Raw genomic sequence first — 21,582 nt, 5'->3', positions numbered from 1 at the left:
ACTCTCCTTTCTGAAAAACTCAAGTGACTTCTCCTCTGTTTCCTTCTTATTTTCATTATTAGGTTCTGACTAGTTAAATTGAGGACTAGGACTGATAGCCAAGCTTATTTTAGGTCTTTAGGTGTTCTTAAGGCCCACTTAAGTTCTGTTCTTTAAAATGCCATGCCAAAGGGAAATGATGCTTCTCGGGTTTTAACAGTTTCCACCAGAGATGGCCAATACCCATAGAAATATGGGTAGATGCAGAGACCCGAAACTGATCAGGAGAAATGTAGCCATAGAGAGCATGAAAGCAAACTTGAAAAAATAATTATATTATCTGCAAAATGACTGAAGACTGAGCTTCTGCCTTAAAAAAAAAAAAAAAGGTTACATTGACCTTCCCAAGAGGTAATCTAGCAAATAGTTTTTGTTTTGAAAGCTACATCTATTTCACAGTAATAACTGAAATGAAATTGCTCTCTAGTTTCAACTATAATACCTTGGCCCATGGTAATAAAAGCTACCTGCCATTAGTGCAGCTTTATTCATAAAGCAGTGAGTCATATTGTTAGGGTTGTGGTGTTTTTTTAATTACAAAAACTTCAAAATGTCCTGTATTTGAACTCTTCGGATGTTTTATCACCAATGAGTATTACATTAAAAGTATTATTAATCAGGTGTGAAAGCAGTAGTTGCTGTTTTTTTTGTTTTGTTTTGTTTTGTTTTGTTTGTTTGTTTTTTTTTTTTTTTGTAATGATCCTTGGTGTGTTCTATATTATAACTTGTTCAGTCAGCCAATCAGATTAATAAATTTATTGAGCATTCCTTTAGAGCCCATTTGATGATTCATATCATATCTTTAGCCATCTCTTCTACTGTTATCTTAAATCTTTTAAGTATTTATATGTGTATGTGCTGGCTTCCCAAATTAGATTGTAAGTTAGTTGAAGGCTAAGCATTGTTTTATATCATGGCACCTAGGATATTGGCACTCAATAAATAGTTGTTTTATCTTATTGTGTTAATTGTACCGTTCCATCCAGGCTACCTTATGTTTCTTTGGCAGGGAGATACAATAAATATTCCAGGAATCTACCACAGACTCCTTGGATAATTGATGGAGAAAGGAAGCTGGAATCTTCAGTGGAAGAATTAATTTCAGATCATCTTTTGGCAGTATTCAAAGCAGAGAGTAAGTGTTATAATATTCATATTTTAAACACATTATAATTCATGAATAGATTTCTTGGGGGTGGCAGGAAGGATTTCTAAATTTTGTAAATCACCACATCTGGTCTCCTTGCTTGGCAGCTTCCCATGAACAGGGCTCACCGTGTCCTAGCACCTCTGACTTAGGCTGGATTTGAGCCAAGTTTTTCTTTCCTTTCTCAAGATGACTATTCTTTCCTGAGCAAATTCAAAACCATTGCAACTATTTTAAGTGAGGGTACTTGAGCTCTGACCTTGGGACACCTGAGACTTGGCCTCTTTTGGGGGAATATGAGGAAATTAAAACACACCTTCCACATGTAGTGCTTGTTCAAAAATAATCATTGGCAGATGTGGAGCTTCCATCTTAACTGCTCAACTGTCCTGGGATAAAGTTCAAGATTAGAGAAAATAGATCAACAGCTATCATTTTACAAAGATTTAATGATAGTATGTTGTATTTTAATTTTCCAGGTATTAATGAGCCCAGGTTTGTGGGATGAGTCAGATACTGTCAGGTTTATTTTCTTTGTCTCAATAGGGTTGTCAGGTCACAGGCAGCATACATAGATGTGATTTCACCTAGGATTAGACTAGAAGAAAGAGGCTAAGATTTGAGTTGCAGAAAGTCATGTTGTACATCAGGAAAAACTGTAGGCAGTAAATAAAGATTTACTTGGAAGTGGGTCTCCTAGCCTAATTAGAACACCTTTTTTGAGGAACCAACTAGATATCTACCCTTCTCTCTGAAACACCTTAACACAAGCCTGCTTTAGGAATGGCAAGCAGATGATTGAGAAGAGATATGGTTGTTGTTCCTTCCAGCTCTCTGGCTTGTCAAGAGGAAAGAGAAGCGCTTTAAACTACATCCTTCTTATAATTTGTTGTTGCCTATTGGGTTCATGGACCCTCTTTTTAAGGGTCTTTAAGAATTGTTTGCTGAAGGGATCCCTGGGTGGCGCAGCAGTTTGGCGCCTGCCTTTGGCCCAGGGCGCGATCCTGGGGACCCGGGATCAAATCCCACGTCAGGCTCCCGGTGCATGGAGCCTGCTTCTTCTCCCTCTGCCTATGTCTCTGCCTCTCTCTCTCTCTCTCTCTCTCTCTCTCTCTCTCTGTATGACTATCATAAATAAATTTTTTAAAAATTTTTTAAAAAGTATTGTTTACTGAATAAAGAAGAAATTAACCTAGCAACCTAACATTTTCCAAAATCTAAGCAGTCAAGACTCTAGGATATTGGCATGAGCTTTTACCTATTTAATATTTACATACTGGTTATCTCATAAGCATTATCCAAATTATGAAGATGTGAAAATCAAACTTTAGCCCAAAAAGTCTCTTCCAAACTCTTTTTTAGGTCCCCCTTACTCTCTTTCTATAAGATGACTCAAGAAAATTTCAGTTTTGATTATTTGGGTCCCAAGGAAGCCCCCGTTATCAATAGGGCTGTTGGGAGGCTCCTAACCAGCTGTATTTTTCCCCCTTGAAATCTTTCATGAAGTTAGCGTGGTTTCATTTTCCATTTGAGGGGGAAAAAATTATACCCAAACTGAAAATGAAGCAAACTGTGTATTTAGCATCTGTAATTGTGTCTTAAATTTATTAAGAGCTGCTTGAGAAAAAGCAGACCGCTGAGCCTCTGTGCTAACTGGCTCCTTGTTAGGGGATAAAAACCTGTTGTTTGAAATGGCTGATCGGTAGCATCAATTTGCTAAACCTACGTATCTCAGATATATTACTTGTTATTTCTGTGGTTCATGTTTGACAGCTCTGGGAAGATGGTTCTGATTGTTTTACCTCTAATGGTTTACAGCTTTGAATATAAGCAGTATTATATGAAGTACTCTAGCTACTTATATAAAGATTCCTTCCCCGTGAAGCACCTGAGTGGCTCAGATGGTTGAACGTTCGACTCTTGTTTTTGTCTCAGGTCATAGCCTCATGGCTGTGGGATCGGGTCCTGTGTTGGGCTCTGTTCTCAGTGCTGAGTCGGCTTCAGATTCCCTCTCCCCCTCCCCCATGCCTTCTCTATGTCAAGTAAAGTTTTTTAAAAATACAAATTAAAAAATAAAGATTCCTTAAGATACAAATGGGAAATACAAATTTGTTTCTCAGTCACTTTTAAATGGGTACATCATATTATCCACTAGCTAATCCCCTAGTTAGTGAGTAATAAACTTAGACACACTCTCACAGTAAATGTGTCAAAGAAATTTTCCCCTAACCCATTTATTATTACACTTATTGAATGAATATCTGTCATGTTATTTCCCTGCTGAAAACTTGCCAGTGACTACATACAGGATAAAAGTCCAAACTACTGAACTTGATCTTCTGAGTCCTTTGTCCTCTGGCCTCTGCTCATTTGTCAATCCCATCATCTGTCTGTCCTGGGTATGATGGCTGCTACAGACCAGCTGAACTGCTGATAGTTCCTGATTCTTGCACTTGTATTTTTAGATATTTTTGAAATATCTATCCCTTTGAGCCTTTTGCTCAGGATTAGGGAGATAAGACAAGGCATAATGTGAATTTAGAAATCTCAACCTAGACACTTGGGTGGCTTAGTCCATAGAATATGCAACTCTTAGTCTCAGGGTTGTGAGTTCCAGCCCCACTTTGGTGTAGAAATTACTTAAAAATAAAATCGTTAAAAAAAAAAAAAAAAAAAGAAAGCCAAATTTTAAACATATATTTCCTTTTCTTTTTTTAATTTTTTAAATTTTTTATTTATTTATGATAGTCACAGAGAGAGAGAGAGAGAGAGAGAGGCAGAGACATAGGCAGAGGGAGAAGCAGGCTCCATGCACCGGGAGCCCGACGTGGGATTCGATCCTGGGTCTCCAGGATCGCGCCCTGGGCCAAAGGCAGGTGCTAAACTGCTGCGCCACCCAGGGTTCCCTAAACATATATTTCCTAATACTCCTTTTAATTTTGTCGTCAGCTAATATTCGTAATTTCACAGGAATAAAATGTTAGTTACTCCCCGCCAGAAGATTTCTGAATGTAGTGTCCATATTTGAAATATTTTTCTAAGAGATAGAATAAATGTCTCTTCTTCCTTTGTCTGGATTTAATGTTTCTCTGGACATATCAAGAGCCCAGCTTTCTGCAACTCTTTCTTACAAATGAGCTAGGATTTATGGAAGTTTTCTGGGCTAATTTATGAACTGGAGATTTCTGATCTAATTTAGCTGTCATTGGTAGACTTACCTCTTTGTGTCCTGTTCATTCCCTTCACCCCTACCACTCACAGGTTATGGCTCAGTCACTCTGGATCCCTTGGTTCCCTAACATTATGGCTGGTTTGGAGATGGAGGTGGGCAGGTTTAAGACAGATTGCAGCCCCAGGCAGTCAGTATCTTTCAGCTTCCCAGATGCCATTCTGAACTCTGCATTTAGCTATCCACCCCTAGTTAGTGCTGCTCTTGAGTCTGTCGACTCTGACTAGAAGCTAACTGATGTTACTATGGATTTTATTAACAGCTTAACAACAGAGTGTAAACATGGAATAGAGGGTTCTTTGGGACTTAATATTTCATAGAATCCTACTCTTTGCCTGGCCTAGATTCTCTACCTTGAGAAGAGCCTGACCCTATGGCTTTCATGGCTGCTTGCCTGGCCAGTTCTCAAGTGTTAATGCAGCAGCCCAAATTCTAGGCCTACCCTGGGTATCTAGTCCTTACCTAACCAGCTCTGGGCTGCTCCTTTCTGTGAGACCCATAGCTTTGGGCTCTGTGGGCAGAGAGGAGCCCACTTGACCCTGGCAGTACATGGTAAACAACAGCTCAGAGGTTGTTTCTCTAAAGTGTTGACCTTGGTTTACAAAAGGGATTTCTTAGAGGTGAAAGAAGAATGAAATCCTACTTTCTTCACAGCTAAATATCTTATTAGAAAAGAGAGCTAATCTTCAGTGTCATTTCATAGAACTTTTCAAGCCTGTTAACCTTTGTTTTTCTAAAATCTACCTGGGACCTTTACATATAGACTCTTCCCTTGGGGAAAAAAAATGGCTATCAAAATAATGTTCACTCTCCTTCCACCTTTCCCATTTGTCCCTCACAGCTATCTTGTTCTTCGTCATCTTGTGCCTTCCAAAGTGGCTGGACCATTGAGGAATAAATTATAAACCTCATTGCTCATGCTGCAGCTGAGCTCTTAGTACGGGAATGTTCCTGTATGCTTCCTGTCCTCACCTACCCACTATATTACATTCCTTACCCTTCCACAGATAGTAAGCCCTATGAAGATAAGGGCTGTGTCCATCTTGTTTGTCTCCCCAGGATCTAGCAGAATGCCTTGCACATACCCACTGTAGATATTTGTTCCTGAATGAATAAATCAGGATGTGAATCTGAGTTCTAGCCCCCAATATATGTGTTCAGAGATCTTACACCTTGCCAAACTCTAATGACTGACCAGAGTTCTCCAAACATCCCAGCCTTTTCTAATCCCTGCTCTAAGAAAACTGGTCTTGCTTTCCCTGTGGGCACAAGTCTAAACTCTTCTGCCTGTCTTTGTGGTGGTTAAGAGACTCTAGAGTGAGACTGTCTGGTTCAAATTCTGGCCTCACCACCTACCAGTGATACGATCTTAGGCCAGTTACCTATCCTGTCTGTCTCCTTTACTTACAAGTATAATGATAGTGCCTACCTCATAGTGTTAATGTGTATGAAGCATTTATAATAATGCCTGCTTGTGGTAATGTTTGCTATGGCAATGCTGGTGAAATCATCAGTTTTGTATCTAGAGAACACTGTCAGGATGGATACCTGGGTGGCTCGGGGTTGAGCTTCTGCCTTTGTCTCAGGGCGTGATCCTGGGGTCCTACATCAAGTCCCACATCAGGCTCCCTGCAGGGAGCCCTCTTCTCCCTCTGCCTGTGTCTCTGCCTCTCTCTCTCTCTCTCTGTCTCTGTCTCTCTCATGAATAAATAAATAAAATCTTTAAAAAAAGAAAAAGAGAACACTGTGGTGTAACCCCTCTCCTTTTTTATATACCATTTCCCATTCTAACATTTGCAGCGTTTTAGTCTAGGATGATCCATCTATCTTAGAATGAACACTGGTTTTGTTGTAGTCGCACCTTAAGTTTGTTTAATATAAAGAATTTGCTTTAAAACCCTTTTTTCACTCCTTTTCATAGAGTTTAATTCACAAATAAATGATTTTCCTTTGTTTTGTTTTAAGGAAAAAAAGATAAAATGATAGATTTTTCACTATAAGCTTGTGGCCAGGGTTGTAGTGGAGCTTTCCTCCAAACAGTACTCTCTCCTTTTGACTTTGAGATGAGATGATGGCATCAGGTGATAGCTAAGGTCTGGCTTTGACATAAGGAACAGCTCTGCTATTTAATCATGTGATCTTGGGAAAAGTACTTATCCCTTTGGAAGCTTGGTGTTCTTTTATTTAATACCTATATCTTAAGATTATAATAAGAATTAAATGAAATAATGTATGCAAAATTTTAGCTCAGAGCATAAAATAAGTGCTCATTAAATGGTGTTTCTTATTATCATTGCTATTTTTATTAGAGATTGAGATTAGAGGTGGGATGACTATCCCTTGGAATTCTCCTGTAGATTGTTCAAGACAAATTTTTTTTTAAAGATTTTATTTATTTATTCATGAGAGACACACAGAGGCAGAGAAACAGACAGAGGGAGAAGCAGGTTCCTTGTGGGCAGCCCAATGCAGGACTCAATCCCAGGACCCTGGGATCACGACTAAGCCAAAGGCAGACACTCAGCCACTAAGCCACCCAGGGGTTCTGACAAATGGGGTTTCTACTAAAGGATGGGAATGAAAGTCTTAGGATTATTATGTTACTGATTATTTTTCTTTATCTGCTTTACAAAGGTTTTAATTTTTCCTCCTCTGGAAGAGAAGATGTAGATGTGAGAACATTAGGAAATGGTAAGATTGCAACAGCATCACTTGACTAGAACTAAATTTCAGACTGTCATCGTTCTCAGACAGCAGGTTCGCTGTAGTTGCTTAGTTAAAACCAAAGTGGGCAGAGCCCACGGCTTCTCCCGGTGAGGAAGCTTTGTGGATTGTGGAGCTACCTTTATAAATTATATGATTATATTTTAACAGGATTCATTTCTTAAGAGGCCATCCTTACTGTATACTTGTAGGTTTTAAGGGACTTTTATATGCATTAATAAGGCAATGCCTGAGTTTTTCCAAAAGTTTGCTTATTAATTGTTCCATTTGATAACATTTCAGCAGTACCAGTACAGTTTTCAAAAATGCACATCTTCATTTAAAAAGTGATTCTGCTCTCTTAGCCTTCATTTCTCTCATTTTACATTGTTGCATTACAAAAAAAGATGATGAGAGTTAATCCTGAGCTTGAGATTAATAGTCCCTTTCTGTTATGGAATCACAGCTTTTCCATTTCACTAGTGGATTAGGCTTAGGAGGATGGAGTTCAGCTTGGTTGGTATACCTGGGCGTTGCTATATGTGATAACGTTACCTTAGTGTAACCAAATCAATTAGCGGTTGTTTGGATTTTATTTTGTAATTAACACAGGCTTGTTCATGGACCTTTGGGAAAGCAATCATTTTCACATATTGCCAGTACTGGAGTTTAGCAGCCCCCAAAAAGCCGCTTGATTCTTTCACACATTCTTCCCTCCCCCAGATGTAGTCATGTCACTAAACTTTCAGTCCTCTAGAGCTCAACTCGTTTTTTCACACCTCCTAACCCTCTTGCATTAGCCCAAATGTTAACTCCATCAACACGTTTCTGTTTCATGACGGGGTGTGTGCTGCCAGGAAGGCCCTTTGCAATTGAGCTGGTGAATCCTCATAGAGTACATTTCACTTCACAAGAAATTAAGGAACTTCAGCAGGTAAACCACTTCATGACATGGAAATCGTCATGTTTCTGCAACTCTATAACTGAACTAGAGTTGCTAATTGTTTTTCTTTTTCTGCTACTACAGAAAATTAATAATTCATCTAACAAAATCCAAGTCCGTGACTTGCAGCTTGTCACAAGGTAAGGGTAGACCCACTGGAGATGATCTCAAAAGGGAAGTTTTGGTTGCAGATCATATATCTGTTGACGGAATTGTATCCAGAATATACAAAAAACTCTTACAACTCAATAATAAGAAAACAACCCAATTAAAAATGAGGGAGATGATTAAGTGGACATTTCTCCAAAGAGGATACACAGTTAATGAATGAATACATGAGATGCTCAATATCATTTGCCATTGGGGAAGGGCAAATCAAAACCTCATTGATAGCTCACTTTGCCCTCACTAGGATAGCTATAATCAAAAAGAAAAAAAAAATGTTGACAAAGATGTAGAGAAATTGGAACCCTTGTATATTGCTGTGGGATTGTAAGTGTGGCCACTTTGAAAGACAGTTTGACAGTTTCTCAAAAGGTTTAAACATAGAGTTACCATTATGACCCAGCAGTTCCACTTCTAGCTATACACCCAAGAGAAATGAAAATGTACATGCACACAAAGACTTCTATATGAATGTTCAAAGTAGAATTATTCATAGTAGCAAAAAAGTAGAAACAACTCAAATAGCCATGGATAAAATACGGTATCTCCGTAGAGTAGAATATTACTCGGTAATAAAAAGGAATAAAGTACTGATACATAATCCAACATGGATGACCCTTGAAAACATTATGAAGTAAAAGAAGCCAGACACCACACACCACATATTTATTATTCTATTTTATATGAAATATTCAGAGTAGGGAAATACAGAGAAAATCATTTAGTGGTTGCCAAAGGCTGGGGGAAACGGGGAATGGGAAGTGACTACAAATAGGTATGGAATTTACTTTTTTAGGGTGATGAAGTATTTTAAAATTAGATCATGGTGATAGCTACACAGCTCTGTAAACACACTAAAAATCACTGGATTGTACAGTTAGAACAGGAATTGTATGTAAATTTTATCTCAATAAAGCTATTTTTAAAGAAAGGGAAATTTGGGGTAAGACGTGTGTATCCTATGCATTTAGACAAACTTTCTTTTATTGTTTTTTTTTTCTTTTATTGTTTTTGTTTAGAGAGGCAATAGGACATATGAAAGAAGGTGAAGAAGAAAAGACCAAGTCCTATAGTGCCTTAATATGGACAAATAAAGCCATACAGAAGAAAGACATTGAATTCCTAAATGACATAAAGGTAGTTAAGTTCTCTCTTTTTATTTTATTTTTAAATTTCCATAAAAGAGTCCTTTCTCTTTTACTTTATTACAAGCAAGTCATACAGCATGGGCTTTGGGGAATAAGACCTGCTTTCAAATCCTGGCTTTGCCATTTACTGGTTGAATGGCTGCGCAATTCATCGAGCCTGAGAGGCAGCACTGCTAGTGACGAAGAGCCTGCCTCTAGGCACAGATCACTTGGACGCAAATCCTGGATCCCCATTTCATAGTTGTGTGACTTTGGACAAGTTGCTTAGCCTCTGTATGCTTCAGTTTTTTCATCTATAAAATTAGTTAGAAGGATGAAATGAGTTTAGTCATATGAAGCACTTAAAGCGGTCTCTGGTACCTAGAAAACCTTAGCAATGCTATTATTTCATTTGGCCGTATGTAAAAAGGAAAATAGAATTGGTCTAATAGAATTGATGCTAAGATTAAGTGCATAAATAAAACATGTTATTAGAAGGATAATATATATATATTATAATAATATATATATATTATAATAATATATATATTATATAATATATAAGAAGGATAATATATGCACAGCACAAATACTTTGGCACCTGCTAAATTTTCCTTTACAGGAGCATATCACTGTCAAGGATCTGCCCATTCATTTGCATATTTCTTCCCCACCTGTCCCCACCTCTTCCTGTAAAGGTAATTTACTCTGAAATGCAAGGAATGAGTATAAATGGGCACAGAGATGTGTGAAGTTATCACAACATTGTTTAAATGAGCAATATTTTGTAATAATCTAGATGACCTACTAGAGGGGAACAGCTTAATCTTATGGTTTATCTGTATGATGGGCAATTGCTACCAGCTGTTAGAAATTATGTAGTAGATGACTATTAATTGACAAAGGAAAATGTTTCTAAGGGATGCTAAGGGGGAAGAAAACAAGCTATGAAGAGTATATAAAGGGTGATATATTGTGATTTAAACACACACACACAAGTGTGTGCACATATATATGTCTATGTAGAAAACAAACTGTATGGCAAAATATACCATAAATAGGGTTTATCCTTATTAAAAATACAAACCCCCAATACAGAAAAATAGACAAAGGATATGAACAAGCAGCTGAAAATGAGCACCTCCAAATGGCCAAGAATCATTTGAAAAGATGTTCCACTTCTGGATTGAAGGAACAAGACATCACTTTAGCCCTCCCACTGGTTGGCATGGAGGAGAATGCTGGTCGGATACTTTGTCAGTAGAAATGTAAAGTGTTTAACGTTTTTGGAAAACAATGTAGTGATGACTGTAAAAATTGAAAATATACTGGTCTCCTACCCAGCACTTTTATTAGTGGCAGTCTGTCCTGAAGAAATAAAACTCCAGTGCATAAGGATATGTGCACAAGGATGTTTACTGTATTCAAAGTGGCAAAATCAACAACACAACTAAAAACGAAGTGAGTTTCCTTCAAAAAGGAAAATGGCAGAACCAGCTGGAATATTATAAAGCTATTAAAAAAATTAAACAGCATGTGCCCCCATTTCATTTATGTTGTTGTGTGTATATATGCCTAAAATTGTTGGAAAAAAAGGATGGAGGTAGGTCTACATCTATGACTTACAGAAACACCCATGACATTATGAGAAAGTGAAATGCAGAATAGTGTTTATAGTATGAGTGTTTTGGTGAAAACATATGAGTCATTCACCCCCTTAGACAAATCCATCTCTAACCAGGGGGGTGATCAGATCACCCCCTGAGGGCCTCCAGTTCTCACGTTCTGTGATTCTATATCAAAAGCTATTGGCTTTTGGTCCATTACCTGGGACCTCTAGGATGATAGATCAGCTTTAGATAGATACCTTTAAAATTGCGAAACAAATATCTAAACCTCTGTTCCATCATAGTACAAGTCATTCTAGAATGCTGGGAAGAAAATTAACTCATTTTAAAAACAGATTCAGGGGCGCCTTAGATGGCTCAGTCGGTAGAGCGTGTGACTCTTGATCTTGGAGTCATGAGTTTGAACCCCCACATGGGTGTGGAGCCTGCTTAAAAAAAAAAAAAAGATTCATCATTTGGAGGTAGCCTAACTCAGAGCTAATTCAGAAATAATGCTGAAAGATGATTTTTGTAGGTACAGAGTAAGCAGTGAAAGGGTCTCTTTTAATGGTTCACAGCCCAGATAGACTGATGGGACTAGCTGACTTCTCATATTTTTTTGTGTTGGGGTTAACAGTATTTTCTAATATTCCTACTGTCATCAAAAATACAAAAACTGAGTTACTGTCCCATTTTGAGAAAGAGCCACTTCAAATTTATTATGTCTCTTCTAAGGGCAACCTACTTCTAAGGAAAAAAAAATCTTTTGTGTATATGTGTATGTGTTCCTGAAAATTCAGCAGAATGGGGCCAGCAGAGTGCACTGTTAGAGTTATGGTTTCCTTTTGTCTACTGAAAACAAAACACGCACAGGAGTGTGTGCGGATTGAGTGTTATGTTGGAAGCCCGGTGGTGGGTCTGCTGGCTCAAGTAGTACTTCCATTGACTAGTTCACGGTTCACAGTACTGGGAGTGAGTAGCCAGAAAGGGAACAAGGAGAAGAGCACTCCTTAGTCCTTCATTTAAAGCCAGCTATTTCTGTACTTTATAGCAGAGGCCGTATCTGTACAGATTCCTTAACAGCTCAGCCTTGTCCTTTTTTTTGTCTTTTTTGGCCGGAGAAATGTCAAACCTTATGGAGACAGCCTATCTCAGCAGAACAAAGTGCTTCTAAAATCAAAGAATGAAAGGATCATAAAACCCATGAGTTAGGAGGGGCCGTTGACTCACTGCTATGATCAAAACAGTCACACCATTTCAAGTATAGTCTTTGTCAGAACTTGCTCGTCCTTTCTTAGTGGAGAACTTGATATAGGGGAGACCAGACTGAAATCCTTCTTTTCTTCACATGGCTGCAGGCACTCCCAAATCATGTAAATGAGGAAGGAGTTGTTCCAACAAGAAATGGCAGAAGGTTCAAAGTTCTTACTAATCTCCATTTCTCCTTATGCCCAATCTCTATTTTTAAGACTTGGAACCAGTTGACCTTTTACAATATCAATCTCTATTTCTTAATTTATATCATGTGACGAAAGGAAATCTCTAATTATAAGAAAAACAAGCCTGTGCCCCTAACAAAATCTGAATTGTAAAAAAAGGCACGCAGTATTATTATTCTCAAGTAACTTGAAATGGGCTTATCAATACTGAGAGTTCCTGGTTTATTGTACACACTTCTTTGTAATTATTATAGTGATGTAACCGTTAATTTTCCAGATACATCTTTTCATAAACAACAAAAAAATAACCTTGTAAGTGGGTGTATGGTTGTCCTTAAAACATGCACACTGCCCATACATACCAGGGATGCTGAGGTCTCACCTACAAACAGCCATTTCTCACCTCAACTTTTCACCCTGTTGTTAGGTCATCTGTTAGGTTATGGGGAGAACAAAGAACAGGTCTTCTAGAGGACCACTGTTAAAGGACAAACTAGAATTCCAGGGTCCTAATCAATTTAATTAATTAAGTTTTTAGAGCAAAAGAGATCTTGGGGATCATTTGCTTCAAAGCCTTTTGTAAGTGGCATACTGGGCCCAGGAAATGAGTAACTAGGGCCTAGGTTATGAGAAGTTCCACAGAGCCTGAACCATAGGGAATGCAATTTCTTTTAGTATTGGTATCTACCCTGACAGTGAGAGATGAGGCCCTCCAAAGAAAACATCTGTGGTAGGCCATGGATGACAGAGGAGGTGCTGAGAAGGCTTCCCTGGGCAGCAGAGCTGACTCCAAGGTTGTGTAACCCATCCTCCTCTAGGACTTAAAGATCGACCAGAAAACACCTCTGCGGGTCCTTCACCGGAGGCCCCTGGCTGTGAGAACTCGCATCATTCACTCCATGGAGACACGCTATGTGGATGAACATCATTTCCACCTCTATCTGAAGACTCAAGCCGGGACGTATCCTTTCACCTTCTGCATAGCAGTACTTTAACCAGAACCCTGTCGGAGGAGTTCCCGCTGCCCTAAAAAATAGGTGCAACTTGATCTAGGAATGATTAGGGTAAGGATTAGGTTGGAGAAGAGTCCTTTTTGGGGGGGAAGAAAAGGGGGTTCCCATTTAATTTGTATCTTTCAAAATGACATCTTAAACCATGAGGCAGCCAGTAGAGCATGAACTTTAGAATAGTCACAGCGTCTCACACAATGCTGACTGCATAGTAAGTACTCAGGGAACAGTTTTGATTGATTCATTTATTGATTTGTGTCTTTATACATTTTGCAAGTCACATTTTCATTAACACATTTGGGTCCTTTCAGCATTTTGAGCATTTGCCCCAGATCACCAAACGCTGATAGATGGGAGTGGCCCTACTTTACATACTGATCTTCACTTTATTTGGTGGCTGGCCCAAAACAAGAGAATAGTCCAGAAATGATCGCTTGTTCATATCATGCCGTGCTTCGTGTGGTTTTGTATCCAAGCTGAGTTGTTGGTTAAAACACATCAGGCAGTTGCCAGAGTCTTAGCTCTAGTTTACTTTTCAAAGGTGCTCCCAATATTTGTTTCTTGGTTTTATATTATTTAGTGATCCAATAGGATGAAGTGATAAAATACTTCACTAGTATAACACTAGTGATGTGCTTATGGGCATATTGCAAAAAATGTCATTTTAGTCACCAAGTAGCATTCTTACCATGTTGCTGTAATCAGCTGTCTCTCCTCCATCAACCTCTTCTCCCTTCTTCCTCCCCATCCCCATGCCACCCCACCCCACCCTATCCCAGAAGTGACCAGGATTTGCTAGGCTGAAATAGGTAGATGTTATTTACTCTTAAAATAATCTCTTAAATTTTTGGTGCAGATCGAGGGATGATTTGTTTGGACTGCAGTAGACAGACCTTTGTAGCTTTGTTTGGAGCACATTTGCCTACTGTAGATGGACTGTGGATGGAATTTCAAAGAAATCATAGATTTTTTTTTAACCTAATTCCAGCTTTCATCTTAGTGTGCCAAGGTGAAATGTAGTGGGTTTTTGAAGAAACTAATATATTTTCAATCTTATTAAAACATTATTAGGGCCAACTGTGTATGTCTCTTACTGGCATAGCCAAGGAAAACTCTCTGGTAAGCGTTAGATACCATGTGGTTATACACAGAAGTATGTGAGGTTTCAACATATATTGCTCATAATGCTGAACCAGTTCATTTGACTTACACCTCATCCTTCTGGCTATGAATAAGAATCATGCTGGCCCTTTTAGCTGGTTGTTCTGGACTTTTTGGTCAACTCCCCTCATCACTGCTACTCAAAAGTAGCATTCTTGAAAGAAAAAGAATGACAATTGTTGAGTAATTATGAGTTTAGCAAAGAAGGCAGTCACTAGATAATTATATCTCTTAAGCTTGAGTTAAAACATTTGGTGAAAGCAGAGTATACTTTCAGAAAATGAGGAGGACATAATATTTATGGTGTTTTTTATCATCTGAAAATAAACTTGTTTTTCCTACTCAAATTAAATTTTTATACCAAGTGCCAGCTTGTAGAACATAACGTAATGCTGAATGAGTTTTTACTGAATGCTAGCAAAATTATATCTTGGATAAATATTTTCAAGGCTGTAGTAGAGTCCTGTGTAAGAAATGTTAATGTAATCTTAATAATTAATTGTAGGATTAGCCATTGACTTCAAAATTTGAAGATCTATGAGGGAAACATGAAATCGTCCCCTTAAAAAAAAAGACTGAATTCTCTTGCTAACCATGCAAAAGTTGCAAACAGCTGAAACTTCGGTCCTTTGAGAATTCTCCTGAAGGGCCTTTATCAGTGACTAAATAAATATCCTCATTGTCCCTCCCATCCTACTGCTATTGTGCCACTGGGTCACATTACTAGGAAACTGTCATTGAGGTCACTCCATGTGTGACCCTGTGGAAATCTATCTTCTGGCAGATGACAGCTTACATTATTGAAAAAATGAGACCAAAAAGATGACAAAATGGAATTTGTGGCAAAGAAAAGGTAGCTAAGGTTTTTTTGTTTTGTTTTGTTTTGTTTAGTATTGAACTACAGTTAATTTTAAAAATCCATATGCAAAGTCGCCTGGTTGGCTCAGGCAGTGGAGCATGGGACTCTTGATCTCAGGGTTGTGGGTTCAAGCTCCATGTTGGGTGTAGAGATTACTTTTCAAAAATCTTTTTTTATTTCAATTTTTTAATTTCAATTCTAGTTAAAAAAAATTTTTGTTAAATCTTTAAGAAAATTCTTATCCAAACCTTGGCACTTGAAGATGAGCTAAAGAAAAAGAAAGTCATGACTCTTTGTTAAGTTTGATGTAAACACAGGTGCCAAGTCCTGCTGTTGGCTGCAAGGCTGATAGGAACCAGTTTGCCAAAGCTTATTTTTTAAGACACACATCACAGGTCACAGCTCAGAAATAACCTCTCCTTTGTAACATTTCTGCTTGTCTGTCATTTCCCTTGTACCTATCAAATCTCACCAAAGTTAGTGCTGCATAGCTATCTCCATTGTTTCCTTAAACAAACCCCAGCTACATTAAAGAGTTTGTACATGGAGACTTTGGGAGAACCAAGCCGAACATTGGCTCTCTAATGAATGTGACGGCAGACATTCTTGAGCTGGATGTTGAGGTAAACCATTTCATCGTGGAAGTGCCCGCTTGAACATTGAATTCAGCCAAGGTTATACTTTTGGGCATGCGGGGGGTGGGGGGGGCGGCATTAAGCCAAATAGGTATCTATCTCTACTCACCTTAATAGGTATTTGAAAATGGTCAAAATCTCACAGTAGCATTGTATTGGGGGAGGGACTATCTTTGCAATCTTTATCTTCTTAAAAAATACAAGATCTCTTTGTGATCCTTGCAAATCTATAGCTAATTTACATGTGGCATGAGATCTTAAACCCTTAAACGGAGCAAGGAAATGAAACTTAAGAGCCCTTCATATGTCCTTTGGACTCTACAGAGTTCATTCTCATACCTATTTTGTCTTATAAAAAATTTAAGGCAGACTACTCAAAAACATACATTCAGGACAGGGATAGAAAATGGGATGAGCCAATGGTTATTAATAAAAACAGTTCAATAAGGGACCCCTATGATGTGGTACAAATTCTCTGCTCTTACAGTCTGAATTGAAACAAGGTTAAATTCTTAAGTATTTAGAAGAGTGGATTGAATAGGTCCTTCAGGCAATTCTCCATAAATATTTTTTTTCCCATTCGAGCATCGATAGGTATTGAGTCACAAGTTGTGTGTGCTCCCTGATGAATACCTGAGGAGGAATGGGGCTCCTCTCCCATGCCTCCCCACCAAGAAAAAAAAAATTAGGAGACTAGCATTTTGCACTTCAGGTTAGTATCAATTATAAAAAGAATTAGGTATAGTTGCCTCATACGAAAACAGCTACGGTAATCACATGATCACTGGAGCATTATCAGCAATTCTCTTGAGTGTTTTCAGATTAGATTTTACACAGCCCCTGCAGTACAGCCATTGCTAGCACCTTCAAGGTTGCAAGGAGCCTTGCAGAGAGACTGTTATTTTGAGAAAGAATACCTAGTGTTAAAGAAAATCTCAACTGCATTCAACTTCCTTGACCTTAATTCTTAGCACAACTTGGGAATGTCAGTCACAGGCCAATGTTCCTTATTCCTGCTTGTCCATTGGAATCACCTGTAGAATGTTTTAAACTTCCCCTGCTCTCCGAAAAAATAAAAAAATAAAAAAATAAACTTCCCCTGCTCTCAACACATACAAGACTGTGATCTGAAATATTTAGATTTTAGGCATGAGAAGCAACCCGTTAGCTTATATATAGGTGTTCAGTATGTGGCTATGTTCTGAAACAGAACCAAAATATCTTCTTGGGTTTCTAAACGATACACACACACACACACACACACACACACACACACAAAATAGTTATTTGGGCTTTCCTAATAAAACTTTCCTGATTCTGGTAGTGACTCATAGATTAATTTTAAAAATCACTTTTGGTAAATCATTTTGGGTTTTAAAATTTAAGTCTCAAAAAAACCCAGAACAAGACATGGGTGCAGTGGACTTTTTGGAACTTCTCAAATTAGGCATTCTAGGGTAAACTACTTCTAAAGCCTAGGACGTGATTGTTTATGTGGAGAAAAAAAGGTAGCCTACTACTGTAATCTCATTATGACTTAAATCAAGGTTTTTCTCTAGAAGAGCCAAACCAGATGAGTAGAGATAGATAAACTTGATTTTAAAAGAAACAAAAATTCTGAAATGATACACAATGGTCATTTATCCTTTTCTAGTTCCAGGTGATCTTTCATACTCATTTACTTTTCATTTGGTTGCTAAGTTACAAATAACACCATACATAAGTGTATAGACTACTTGAGTGTTAGTTCAATGTAAGATGGGAAAATGAAAATGAATGAAAGTTGCTAAGAGTTGAGGGAAAGTTGGTGTTGCTTCCCAAATTTGCTTGTTACTTTACTCATAAGTAATATTTACAAAATTTAGATGCACTCTAGTCTCTCTTATTGGTCAAAAGGTACAATTGATAACCAGCTGAGTGACCAAATACTCCGTGAATTCAGAAACAAACCTTGGGCTCAAGAATCTCAAGGCCTAGTATGTATTTTAGAGTGTTGAATTGTGGTATTCGATGACTTTTTTTCAAATGCACTTTCTTCTGTTGCCTTATATTAAAACTATTAAGTGTATGCAGTATTACAGCAAATGCTTACTAGAACAGTAATGTTTTCATATCTTGTTTTCTTCCTTTTAGTCTGTAGATGTTGACTGGCCCCCTGCTCTGGATGACTAGCATTCAAAATTGGAAACACAGAGTAGGGTTTTCGTGGCATGATGTGGACCTCCATTCAGCATACACTGTATAATGGCTCTTTACTCAGCATTACAGTGTCTTGGAAACCATTTGGATCATGTTGATCTACGTATTTTAAAATTTGTTGTAACATCTCAGGATCTATGTATGTGTATATTTTGTGTTAAATGTTCTAAGGATGTCTTATGATTTTTCTTGTTCCCTCTCCTCCACATGCCAAACTATGAATAATGAAAACATTCTCTTAATTCTTTCATCTAGAGAAGTACACAAACAGGATACATTCTCTAATAATCTGAGAAGCTATAATTTCTTTTGGCAGAATTTGCCTCCATAAGACATACCACCTTCAAAATCATGTTCTAAATTTTTAAAATGATCTTGATAGAAGTTCTATCTAGATTTATACAGCACAGTATCCTATAATATTCTAAGGTACCAATGCAAATCTAACATCATTAATGTTTTTCCCAGTAAGCTTTAAGCAAGCTATTACCAACAGAAGTACTTTTTGATATAATCTGTTACAAATCTTAATGACTTCAAGTTACTGTTTTGACAACTTAAAGATATCAATACGTTTCCTGGGGAGGGAAAGTGAAACCGTAGGAATTGAGGCATACATCTTTTAAATAAGGAGACACAAGTGCCTTCAGTAACTTCAAACCCAGGGATAAGATTTTGAAAAATTAAGATTGCTAAACAATCTGCTGTTATTCGAGTGCTTCAATATATTATCCAATTTCAAACATCTTCATCAAGTGGATAGGATATTATCATTTCCATTTTATAAATATGAAAACCAAAGAATGAAAGTTAAATGATTTATCTAAAATTGTTAGTTACTTCCATATCAGGGGTTAAAACTGAAGTTTCCTGGTCTCTAGGGTCCTTTCTTAATAAACTTTGTGAATGAGCACCCACTGTGTGAAGGAGGCACCAGAGAATGTCACTTAAATGCACTAACCATGAGAAATGACTTTTGGAATTTATATACCAAATCAAGGAGCTTGCCAAAATATAGCCCAAGTATACTTCATATGACCTTATATAATTACCATTTGTTAATAAGTTCATCATCAGTTGGTACTATGAAGAGGAAAAACATGAAATAAGCCAAACCTAAAGAAAATGGATGGGTCATTAAAAGAAACGTTTCAACAATTTAAAATTTCAGATTTAAGTGTAATTTCTATCACCCTGATTCAACTATCTGAGCTTATTTTAGAACACATGTGACTTGAACAGTATTGGATGATTGTTGTCCCATCTCTTCATTAAACATGCTTCATAGATACCAAGATGTATTATTCATTTTAGAAATCAGTAAAATTATTTAATTGACATGAAGAAGTTTCATATATGAATACTAGCAAATAATAGTTTCACTATTTTCAATGCCAGAAAATGAGAAAGGGATAATAGAAATAAACTTCTGATAAAAAGGTAAGAACTTCTGTGTGAAGATTTCTTTATTTCTGGGGAAGTTTTGCTACAAAAAGGATTTAAATAATTTGGGAGATAGTCTTTTGCATGTTTGTTTTTGGCTCAGCTTTGAATTTAGTGGAATCTGCAAAATGGAAAAATTAAGAACTTCCTTAACAGAAGATTTCTATTTCTTAAATTTCTATTCCTGACATTATACAAAATTTCAAGCAAACAGTAAACATTAGCTGTATATACTTTACTTATTCCATATGTTCATATATTATGAGACACAGGTTGTTAAAAATCAATGTAGGTCTTTGTTTTACGCAGAACTGGGAACATTAATAAAAGTACTATAGTTTCACTTTTGCCTATATAAAATTATATATATATATATAAATTATTTTAAAATTAGTTTTGTGATCTCATGGCTTTATTTTTAAATTTTTCTTTTCAAATTTTTATTTAAATTCTAGTTAGTTAACATAGAGTGTAACAGTGGTTGCAGGACTAGAATTTAGTGATTTGTCACTTACATATAGAACACGCAGTGCTCATCATAACAAGTGCCCCATTCATAGCTTTATTTTTTTTTATCAAAATTCTTATTTAGTCGTCAATAGCACTTGGAGAAAAGGACCCTTTTTAACTTCTTAGTATTTCTTTGTCCCAAATATATTCTGTGATTTAGCTTAGGAAAAACATCAACTCAACTCTGAATACCTGGAAAAGTAAAAAACAAAAACAAACCAAAAAAAGCTGGGGGGGGGGGGTGGAGAATTTCCTAAGTAAGATAACTGGTTATATTAAGAAGTTATATGAAATAAACTCAGAAGTTAAATTTCCATTTCCAAAGAGAGAAATATCTTACTTAGGCTGATCTCTTTTTTTGAAGCTTTATTCTTGATTTTTAAGCCCAAATAAATGTGAATTTTGATGCAAGCTTTTTTGATTTTTAAAAATGGTAGTACCCTTTTGGTGCCTGAGCGGCTCAGTCAGTTCACTGTCTGACTTTGATTTCAGCTAAGGTCTTGACCTCAGGGTAGTGAGTCTTTAAAAAAAAACAACTCACTTTTTTCTTAAAAAAAAGGTACTTTATTATGGAAAAAATACTGCTTTTATGCTATTCATTTAACTTTTTTCATTTTGAAATAATTTTCAACTTACAGGAAAGTTACAAGAAAAGTACAAAGAACCTTTTCTCCTCCGAACCACTGAGCCAGTGATGCTCCATTACCTCGAACACTTGAGTGCATAATTTCTACAAAGAAGAATACTCTTCTAACTTGTCACAATAGAACTATCCACCCAGGAAGTTAACACAGATCTTACAACTGTGTATCCAGACCCCACTCAAGTCTCACCAGTTGTCTTAACAGTGACTTTCATAGGCAAGGGATCACAATTAGCACATAACCGTTACGTCTCTTTAGTCTCCATCAATCTCAAAGTTTGTCTTTCCTTGACTTTGAGTACTTTAACATTTTTGAAGATTTCAGGTCAGTTATTTTGTAGATCGCTCTTCAGTTTGGGTTTGCCTGATGTTTCCTTATTATTAGGTTCAGGTTGTACCTTTCTAGCACGAGGATACCACATAAGAGGTATAGGTATTACCTTTTTTGCATCTTATCAGGTGCCATACAATTTTGATTTGCACAGTTTCTGATGACTGGATTTTAATTGAAATTCAATTAGCCAATATATAATACGTCATTTGTCTCAGATGTAGTGTTCAGTAATTCGTCAATTGCATATAACACCCAGTGCTCATCACATCATGTGCCCTTCTTAATGCCCATCACTCAATTACCCCACCTCCCCACCTTCCCCTCCAAGAATTCTCAGTTTGTTTGCTAGTGTTAAGAGTCTCTCATGGTTTCTCTCCCTCTCTGATGCC

General features: G+C 37.2%; 2 protein-coding genes across 15 annotated transcripts in view; one reads left to right on the top strand and one right to left on the bottom strand.

Annotated features, from left to right (window-relative positions):
• PUS10 (pseudouridine synthase 10) overlaps positions 1-19,710 on the top strand; it is a 74,099-nt gene extending 54,389 nt beyond the window's left edge. For 10 of the 12 annotated variants that reach the window (XM_072768491.1, XM_072768484.1, XM_072768489.1 and 7 more), the window contains 8 exons: positions 1,049-1,174; positions 7,050-7,106; positions 7,976-8,052; positions 8,146-8,201; positions 9,246-9,363; positions 13,218-13,360; positions 15,953-16,052; positions 18,198-19,710. In XM_072768491.1, the coding sequence (XP_072624592.1) occupies positions 1,049-1,174; positions 7,050-7,106; positions 7,976-8,052; positions 8,146-8,201; positions 9,246-9,363; positions 13,218-13,360; positions 15,953-16,052; positions 18,198-18,236 (716 nt within the window). In that variant the 3' untranslated portion in view covers positions 18,237-19,710. Of the gene's footprint in view, positions 1-1,048; positions 1,175-7,049; positions 7,107-7,975; positions 8,053-8,145; positions 8,202-9,245; positions 9,364-13,217; positions 13,464-15,952; positions 16,053-17,035; positions 17,158-18,197 lie in introns of those variants that run through there. The other 2 variants (XR_012003567.1, XM_072768492.1) reach the window with 2 other exon arrangements.
• A 4-nt stretch (positions 19,711-19,714) lies between these two features.
• Positions 19,715-21,582, bottom strand: part of REL (REL proto-oncogene, NF-kB subunit) — a 43,673-nt gene continuing 41,805 nt past the window's right edge. The window contains exon 12 of one of the 3 annotated variants that reach the window (XM_072768479.1): positions 19,715-19,827. In XM_072768479.1, the coding sequence (XP_072624580.1) occupies positions 19,763-19,827 (65 nt within the window). In that variant the 3' untranslated portion in view covers positions 19,715-19,762. Of the gene's footprint in view, positions 19,828-20,237; positions 20,409-20,796; positions 20,947-21,582 lie in introns of those variants that run through there. The other 2 variants (XM_072768480.1, XM_072768478.1) reach the window with 2 other exon arrangements.

The sequence above is a fragment of the Canis lupus genome, chromosome 11, assembly GCF_048164855.1.
Source record: "Canis lupus baileyi chromosome 11, mCanLup2.hap1, whole genome shotgun sequence".
Classification (NCBI taxonomy): domain Eukaryota; kingdom Metazoa; phylum Chordata; class Mammalia; order Carnivora; family Canidae; genus Canis; species Canis lupus.
The sequence above is the reverse complement of the archived record's forward strand: the minus strand, read 5'-3'. Positions and strand labels throughout refer to the sequence as shown.